The following is a 9,923-nucleotide window of genomic DNA, read 5'->3' as shown; positions in this document are numbered from 1 at the left end:
GTTAGCTGAAACTTATAATAGACCTATCATGCACAACTGGACATCTGAATAGCTCCTTCGAGATCTATATTGTGAAGAGTACAAAAAAAAGCGACAGTTTCCAATGTGTATGATGAAAGCCATTAACAAAGTCACTTGTCTTGCAAGCCGACAGTGTCCGCTCTGTCCATGTAGTGCACAATAAGAGCGATGATCGAGAGGAAGAAGAATTATCAATTCGTGATCCGTGATCATATGAATAAGGTTGCCCTGGAGATGAAAGCACTGTTCAAAACATACCATTGATGAGCCGTGTCATCGACAATCTGTTAATGACTGAGCTCGCTACTAAGACAGAGAGCGAAGACGTGGAAGTTTGCGACTATCTGATGAGGATGATGGTAGGCGTCATTGAAGAGGCTGCATTCGGCACACAATTCGGATGTCTCAAGGGACAGAAATCGGGAGACCTTAAAAGCTTGGAATCCAAAGTAATTCTTTGTGCACAGAGATTTATCGCTGCACTCCGGTTGGACGAAAGCTCCATTAAGCACTGTCGTTGGAGTCTTCTTGCCTGTCCTGCAACAACCAGTACGAAAGTTTCTGACTCTGCTCCCCTCGATAGGTGATGATAGGAACCAGGAGCAAATTGGGCCATTGTAGAGACGAGCCTTGGAAAATTCCATGTCTAGAGCAATCAAGTCCTTCCACCATTGCAGATGATTTTGCTTGAAAGGATGGCCCTTTCGATTGAGGAGTTGCTGATGGTGAAGGAAGGCACTTCCCAAGGAACACTATGTAGAACTCCTTGGAAACCAGCGCAGCAAGCAAGCCAAAAAGTGAAGGAAAAAGGCAGAGCCGACGACGACGGTGAGGAGGAGCTCGAAAGGCAGAAGCCTTTGGTGCAAGTCCATCGAATGCATGCAAGTAGATCGACCCATTACATGTGGACAACGTGGAAAGCCTGCATGCACCAATCAGTCTCTTCCACGCGTCGAAACCTGGCACGCGACAATCAGCCTCCACATAAATCGAGCACAAAATCATTTTAAATAAAAGCATTTTCGCTTCTCTCTCAAAAGCACCTTGTCTTCACTTAGGCCTTCACGTGGTAGGCCAAAAATCAAACTACATAATAACAAAGAGGAGAAAATGTGATGAGGGGGTGGAAATCCCCACAAATATAATGAGAAGGTGGAAATGCTCTATCTATGATAAGAGCTCTCATGGGAAGTGTTCTAGGTGTAAGTGCCACACACAAGGGAAAAGTAAAATGCCCCATCTATTAGTTAGTAGTAAGGAGAGAGATCAAAACGAAAGGTGGTGGAAGGAAGGCACCTTTGTGGACTAAAAAAAGGAGAGGTCAAAGTTAAACGTGCCCTAAAGAGTGCTCTATTAACAGCCCATCAAATGCAGAATTATCGACACTAAACACAGTTTTGCAAATGCACAAGCTATCGGCCCATCACCCTCGCACCCACAAACTCTCTCTCTCTCTCTCTCTCTCTCTCTCCCTCTCTCTTAGTTGAGCTTCAGCTCACTTGTTCGACGTAACCCAAAATATCTTCGACGCCTTTCATGCTCCAGAACATCTCCACTTTTTCTGCAACTTCCAATTTCCCACCGCCCACTTTCTCCAACCGCTTCCATCCGCTTTCCGGCACTACCACCCTTCACCTCGTTGACGCTCAAGGTGACTTCTTGGCTCAAACCCACCTGTCTTTTGAAGCTCCTTCTTGTTCGTTTTGACGACTGTGAGCTGACTGATCGTTGTAGACCCCGTCAATTGTCGCCCACCTCACAGTGCTAGTGGAATTGCTGCTCACCGGGTGCGACACGGCGGATAGCTAGCAGGGTGGGGAGTGAAAAGCAGCAGTCCCTGACTTTTGAGGAAACTTGTTTTATTATATAAAAACTGCGAGCTCACGTAGAACGCTTGCCGCAGTGTAATGGGTTTGTATCTTGTTTAAATGGAACGTTGCAGTTGGAGTGGAGACGAGGCCACAACTGGTTTCAAGCACAGCAAGGTCAGCGTAAAGCACAGCGGTGTCTAACCGAAACATGATGCAGGAAGACTTTTGCTCGAAGCGAAAAGCATGAACTCCGTTTGAAAGACATTAACCAAAGCTGCAGACGTTGGTATGCACGCAAAACGAAAGGCTGGGAGCGTACTCTCCAACGAGACGGTCAGAAAGGAGGAATTCCGTTCAGAGCCCATGTTAATATCCAGCTAGAGGTCTAGGGGTAAAGCTAGAGCACAGCATTTTCAAGGAGACGACTGTGCATTGCTCGATCCCGGAGAAATGAAATCTACAATCAAGCGCATGCAAAAGTGAAATCGAAAAGTAAGCAGCATGAAATTAAGGGCTTCAGTATATGAGGAAAAGGGGATAGTTTTTAATGAAATAGATTAGAAGAGACGCCTTTTTGGTGAACTAGCAATCGTTTCTTGCACCACCCAGGGTTCTCATAGAAAAGGAAGTAGACAATGTTTTGAAAGGGGAAGGTATAGAGGACATTGTGCTAGAAGAGGTGTTGTGGACAAGGGAATGCAAGGGGAAGAGAGCGGAGAAAAGGGAGCAGAATTTCGCTCGATACATTTTGATTACTAATATTTAAAAAGGGCGGCCAAAGTAGTGCCAGGCAAGAAAAGAGAACATGGAAAACACCGAATCGTGGTATGAATTGGACCAATTTTGAAAGACTACGCGATTTATCATGGCAAAATTTAGCTTCTTGAAGGTACAAAACTGTTCAGACCTACTTGAGCAGTAAGAGGAAAGGAGGGAAAATGCTATCGACTAATAAAGAATGCAAATACCAAAAGGAGAGCTGGATCTGTCAAACAGAAGGATGTGATAGAGGTGGTACAAAAGAGCATTGGTTATCATCAATAACAAATAGTTGGGTTATTGGAATCAAGGTCCATTCAGTTTGGCATGGGAAAAACGGGAAAGAAGGCCAAGGTGTGCATGCATCATAATAAAAGAAAGTTACCATATCTAAAATGGTTATCCTTAAAACTTGTGTTTAACACTGGGACAATCAGGTTCTCCTGACAGCCACCCTTGTCACCATTTGGCAGGATATTGTATACCTTGCATGCGATGGGGAGCACGGGACTTTAGCGACCACTGAGAGGCAGGAACATTTCTGCAAGGTTTGGCCTGCAGGTATCTTTTATATCATTGCCATGAGAGGTATTTGCTGGATATATAGACCTCCACGCTGGTTGTTAGCCTCTGTTCCAGGCAGTAAGCTGGGTTCTATGGAAACAGGCTGGTTTCTCTGATGGCCAGTTTGTTTTCTTTCCCATCATCAGATTGCTGATTTGTATGGCTGTTTTTTAAGCGTTAATAGAACTTCTTTTCTCTCGGGGAAAAAGACACTGGGACACAAAGGAAACACTCTCTATATGCAGGAATGAGTATTTAAGCAAAATCACTCTTCTACCATATAGCTTGGATCTGAAGCTAAATGTGAGAATTTTTCAAAATGTACGAGTAGAAGATACGCTCTTCCAAGGAATAAGGGCACATTATAGTAATGGAGGATCACATTGCAAGAGTAGATAATGCAAAGATAGGGGGGTTGAACATTGCTAATTTGTTGGGACACGAGATGATTCAAAGATGGAGAGCAAAATCAGAATGCACATAGACAAGCACTGGTCAGACTGTGCTGCATTGTAGCTCATGACCAGTAGTCATCCATGGGATAAGGACATGCATTACTTGCTTTGGCTTAGAGGATTAGTTTGGTCATGTTCCTGCCTTCATCTAATCTGCATACTAGTTTCACATTAGATGTTAAATGACACTATTGAGAAAGCTCATGTTACATATTAGGGGATCAACAATCCCTTGGTGAAAAAAAATCAAGACCCGTCTCTTACTATATCACGAATGCATCGCATATGCTTATACCCTTTGCTAGAGAGGACACAAATGGATGCATGCTTTTGTCAATCTTGGCAAAGCAGGAATATGGCATGCAAAGGTGCGAGATATCATGCTTGATGGCATTCACGATTATCATAAATGGATTATCTTAGCATGCATTACCTTCACGTTCACATAACTCTGAATTTCTTTACGTGCCATTGAATGCATTAGTCCAGTGCACTTTCACATGAGTTCTTTGCATGCAAGACTTTGTTAAGTGATAGAAACTGCGCCAACACAAGCAACTGAAATCCACGAGGTCCCATGCGATCAGGAAAATCTGAAGTCACACCACTTCATATCTTCAATAAGCCACTGAATTTTTCTTTCCCCTCTTGTGTTGATCTGAGGAAGATCCCCTATGGAAATTTAGAAGCTCCATGTGGCACTGTAGCTGAGAAAATGGAGCAGTTAGAAACCAAAAATAATATTGGGGCTTGATGTTCGATAGGAGGTGGCTGCTACAGGGCGCTTACAGCAGTGAGCTACGCACCATGGGCTAGAGAATATCAAATTCTACTACGAAGTTAAAATTTGCACGCTAAAAGCAGCAAACAACCAGGGAAAGAATTATGCAGGTTGAATCAACACCTATCTATGTGGATGTAGGTGTATGTTTGCAGACATGCTACATACACGTGGGTGCACACATTTAAAATCACTTTACTAGCAGGACATCCTTAGTGTATTGAGGAGGAGAATCTTACAAGAAATAAATGACATAAAGCATTCTTTTGCTTGATCATTATTGTGAAGAACACACATTCAATGTGAAAGTCTTTCCAATGTAAAAACTGTGGAGCATGATATTTTTTGAGGGTTTGTGGTTGATTATAAAATATGTATTTTATTCATGTGTGCTCGTCCTTGTTGGGAAATACAATGTCTACTCTCTCTCTCTCTCTCTCTCTCTCTCTCTCTCTCTCCAGTCTTTATGAAAGGTTTTTAATTCTCTATTGGATGTGGTCTGAATTTTTGATCTCCTTTGAGCAGATACGGAAGTAGAATCAGAAGTCAAGTCATGTGCTATGGACTTTCAGAATTTCAACCTAGGTGATCTATCTATGAATTTCACGATGACAGACGACCAAAGTATTCCTACGCTCGCACATTGGCAGACCACATGCAATCGAAGAAATTTGTTGCAGAAAGAAGTGGAAGCAGGATGGGGACATGAATATAAGGAAAATCTCATGTCGTGTTCACTTCCCAAATTTGTAACCCATGAAATGTCTGACCCAATTACTTCTGGTACATTTCCAGACTATAGAAAAATAAATGGTCAAGATGAACAGGATCCAAGTCAACAATTCATGCAATGGTCAAAGAAAAGGCAGAGATTCAAAGTTTTGCTTTCAGATATGAGAAGAATGGAGATTACCTTATCTTCTGTACATGGAGAGAAAGAAGGCATTGCATATCAAATTAAAGGCTTGTCTGAACTTCTCAAATCAGTGATTGCAGAACTTGAGCACAGCCTTGCACAGAATTTTCTTTGCTCAAATAGCTGCGAAGATAGTTTCTGGGTCTCTGTTCAGGCCATGGCCAACAGAGTTGGTTTCGACTTTGCTGAGTTTAGAAGCCTTGTTCAACTGTTCTCTTCCTTCGACACTGACATACCTGGACTGGATGATCATGGGTCTGTCAATCCATGCATTCTTATGGAGCAAAGTATCCAAGGACCTGTAGAAGATCTGGAAGTATTTAATTTGTCAAGTCAAAAGAACTTGTGTGCAATTCCAGAAATTATTCCTCAGGCATCGCAATGCTATCCAGATCTATGCTCAATCCCTTTGAGCATCCCAGAGAAGGGAGCATCTGACCAGTTTCCTTTTGAACCTGCCACTTTGCAGGCTCATTCTAACATAAGCTGTCTGAACGTTGGACCTTCCACATTACCTGATATTCACACCAATCCCATGCCTATTTGGGGCTTCCATAGTTCCAACCCAGATTATATTTCTTCTGATCATTTCAGAATACAGGAGGGGAACACAGCAAACTTCACCTCTGGTAAACATCCATCAAAGGATGAATTTGTTGACAGTTTACTTGGAATTCATCCACACTCATGGGAAAGAACACGCTTGAATAATATGGGCTCATACTTTACACTCAATGAATCTCCTGCAACAGTAACTGGAGTGCATAAGCAGCGGCAACGACAACGACAACGGCGGCATGCCATGATTCAGGGTCATACTGTCATAAAATCTGTCAATTCTGTAAGAAAGAATAGCTCATATAAGGCACATGAGAGTTCTGGTATTGTTGATGAGGTTCTTCCCTATGTCCTACCATAGATGAGGAACTTTGATTTTGACACATTTTCTTGAATTTGCGAATGGTTGATTCACAGCAGCTCTTTATTTTGTAAGTCTCATTGTTTTTTCATACAGCACGAGTTATGAAAACCATGTACTAATTTGTAAAAATAATCCCATGCAGAACAAATTGGAAAGGGGTTTACAATTCCTGCTCGAAAAGGAACTAAGACCTAGTGATGTAGGGAATCTTGGACGTATAGTACTTCCCAAGGTAAGAGCTGCATTGATCTCTTGTATTGTCTCTCTCATGACTGAGTCTTCCTAGTACTGAAGTGAACATACTTCTATGGTGTTTCCTGTATGTAATTCTGGGTGCTGTTAACATGTGGCATGAAGGAGGTGTGTATTCGCATATATAAATGGTGGAAGCCTTATAAGGAGGAGGTTGAGCACCCCATTTAGTATTCCCTGGGGACTTTTGGTGCTCAATGGGCTTTGGCACAGCAGGGTGTGGGACCTGTGTATCTGGTGCCCTCCTTCCCTTGACTCGTGGCCCCTTACAGGGCTTTGATATGGTATTAGAGCCATCCTTATGCCTGCTTGCGGGATGATGCGTGGCGGTCTGCTTTGTTCTGGGCAGTTGCAGGTGACGCCCCATGGTGGCATGTGATATCTATGCATTGATTGTGCTGATGGTGACTTGTTGATCGCAGCAGTGGCAATAGTCTGTACCTGTAAGTGGGCAGAGCTTGGCGTCCACAAAAGGATAAAAAGATCTATGTGACCAATGGTAGTTATTACATTAGGGAGCGAGTAAACTCATCAAAGGTCCTATAATCTGGCATAATCTATTGCCATCAGGATTTTGTAAAAGAGGAGCGTACATCAGTTTAAGACTGAAATCTTTCGGTTTAGATTTTGAATCTCTGATGAGTGCTGCACCTTCCCTGTAAACCACCGATTACCATTTTTGCGAACACCCTCGACTTTTTGAGTTGGAGCTGTAATTTAGAATTCGAGACCCGGCACTGTGCAGTGTGGTGACTCGTCTTTGAGCGGTGAAAATGTCTCGAATCTGCGTCTGTTGGGTTGTCTCATGTTGTGGTGGCGGAGGGGGACGTGGTCTCCTCGATCTCTACACCCGCTGAGCTATGTCCAAAGTGACCCCTCGTCTTGGGCGGTCTCCTCTGAGGAAAGCTGTGATAGGTCGGACCTCAGTAGAGTGTGCTCTGATCGCTCTCCATGTCGTGGGTGGCCTATGCAACCCTCTATCGGTCATCCAGACTGCCCGCATATCAGCTACCTCCTCCTCCTCCACCCCACTATGTCCTGGAGCTGACTCAAATGCATAGAAATTTGTGACTCGCCGCTGTGTTTGGTCAGCCTTTGTATCCTGTGGTCTGGTCGCCTCTTGTTGCTCTATGATTTGTCGTAGCAGGGTCTCCTTGTGTCAGCGCAGCTCAAGTAGGTAGAGCCCAATGCCGACTTGGTCATGGAAGTGGATCAATTGTGACAGTGGGTCGAAGCCACTCCCATCCTGATAGAGACAGTGGTATCGCCCTTGGATCTCGCAGTAGGCTGGGTAGGTGCAGAGAAAGTGCTCCTCTATCTCAATCACTCTCAATGTGCATAGCATGCAAATCCGCTGCTCTTTGGGTATGCGTGCTGCTCTCCCTGTCTCAATCCTCAGCTGATGGGATGAAACCTGTATCTGTTCGATAGAGATCCTTAGTACATGTGAGACTCCTATGTCCTTGAGATACTGGGGTCTGATGATGAATCCCTCCTCCGAGACACTCAAGAAGTGGTCGCGGTAGAATTGGGTTTAATCTCATCTCATGGGCTCGACTCAAGGGGTGCATCTATACTGTACTGAAAGGGAGGGAGCCTATCCATTTGGATTCCGTGTCTGGCAAACCATTTGGATATACGTGCATACCATGTGTCTGCCCCGCTCTCAGCTAGTTGTCTGGATGACTCTAGGGCTAGCCTCGGTAGTCTCCAATGGGGTAAGTCCCAGACTCTATGAATGAATGTCACTGTTTGGAAGATGGCATCAGTCTGCAATGGTGTCATGGCGAACTCTGCTTGTACTATCTCATGCGGGAGTGAGGACTTGCTCCGAATCATCCTAGATCCCATAGTCACCTGTAGCCGCTCACTCTGCTATTGGTATATCACAACCTCAGAGAGAGAGCGAGAGTTTATTAATGTCCATGGGACAACAAAAAACCATCTAGTATAGAGAAGAAAGGACATCCCCTCCATACTTTGAAAAAAGTGTCCCTCCTAACAGAGGTTGCTCTCGATGATCCCTGCATGCTCACCCAGATGGCCATTAAGGTATGTATAGTATTAGTCCAAATATTGGCCAGTGTTTGAGAGGGGTGAACTTGGGATACATCCAATGCCTCTGTACATCTGGCTGTCCAAATATGCCATGCTGAAATGCTAGCCAGAATCTCCCATGAAGTGTCTACAGAAGCATGTGAAGCTCTGAAAGGAGTGAATGAGACATCCTAGAGAGAACAAGACTCTACTATGTGTCGACGAGTAGAAAAAGCCCCATCTGAATCATGCCCCTCGAAGAAGACCTGAGGCCCCGTAAGAGAGAGCCAAGCAATTGAGCCCCAATTCATGAAGAAGGGTGCCGTATGGAAAGTGCATAAGATCCTAGCAACACCCTTCCAGATCGTCCTTGCCTGTCTGCACCCCCAAAGGCAATGCTGAACTGTCTTAATTGCAGAATGGCAACGAGGACATGTAGGGTCAAAACCCGAACCTGGACATGTAGGACATCCTTGTTTGAATCCAATCTGCTCAGAGTCTCATCTGTCCACTCAGCTACTATCCGAACTTTGCTTGAAACTCTCTCGTAAAGTGCCATAACAGCCAAAATAACCTTCTGATCATAGCCCACATCCTGCAAATGCCTACTGAGGCGGGCTCTAGGAACTGTGTCAAAGGCTTCGTGAAAATACACAAAGCAACAATAAAACCTTTGTCTCTGTGCCCTCGCCGCCTTAAAAATACATCTGAGTGTGAGAATGTGGTCCATGGTCCCATGATCATTTCGGAACCCGGCCTGTTCATAAGCTCTAAGCCCTCGCATCTCTGCGAATCGAATGACCTCATAATCAACCATTGATGCATAAATCTTGGACATGACATGCCGAAACATAATGGTTCATAGGATCCCCTGCCTTGCGGATAGGTGAGATAGTATTAAGAGTCCAAGTGCCTGGGAAGCCAAGCCAAACAGCTTCATTCAAGAGCTTTGTTAAGATTGGGGCAAGGATGTTTATCCCACATGCAATGAATTCAGATCCTCATGATCTTTTGCTTGGCCATTATGAAGCTTAATCATAGCATCCTTAGCACCCTTTCCGACAAACCACCTGTAGCCAAATTCTCCCTCGGACAGACTCATATAGACTCATCACACTGTTGGAAAGGTCACCTCCCCATCTGTAAGCCCCCATATGAGGAGAGCATGGGGGAGGGAGACCTAGGGCAGTACCCAACAGAAAAAGAGATAAAGAGGCTGCCACATAGACAGCATCATGGCTGTCATGTGGGCAGCACATCTAGAACTGTTATGGGCAGGACAAAGGGCCAGGATAGTGCGGAAGCATGGCAGATCTGTACGGATTACAGACGCCTGCTGTACAGCTGGTTTCAGGGTCACGTACGGAGCTCAGGTAGGAGCCCTAGAGCTGGAACAAGCCCGGAG

At 44.6% G+C, this 9,923-nt stretch overlaps 1 protein-coding gene across 1 annotated transcript in view; it reads left to right on the top strand.

The window, feature by feature from the left end:
- Positions 1–311: 311 nt before the first annotated feature.
- LOC147887629 (uncharacterized) overlaps positions 312–9,923 on the top strand; it is a 36,751-nt gene continuing 27,139 nt past the window's right edge. Inside the window, exons 1-5 of the mRNA XM_087393076.1 lie at positions 312–604; positions 1,964–2,006; positions 3,029–3,152; positions 4,917–6,202; positions 6,372–6,461. Of these exons, the coding sequence (XP_087249202.1) occupies positions 312–604; positions 1,964–2,006; positions 3,029–3,152; positions 4,917–6,202; positions 6,372–6,461 (1,836 nt within the window). The remainder of the gene's footprint in view (positions 605–1,963; positions 2,007–3,028; positions 3,153–4,916; positions 6,203–6,371; positions 6,462–9,923) is intronic.

This window comes from Dipteris shenzhenensis, chromosome 22, assembly GCF_047967505.1.
Source record: "Dipteris shenzhenensis isolate YYH24624 ecotype China chromosome 22, Dip_SZ_1.0, whole genome shotgun sequence".
NCBI lineage: Eukaryota > Viridiplantae > Streptophyta > Polypodiopsida > Gleicheniales > Dipteridaceae > Dipteris > Dipteris shenzhenensis.
Note: the sequence above shows the minus strand (reverse complement) of the source record. Positions and strands in the feature narration are given on the sequence as shown.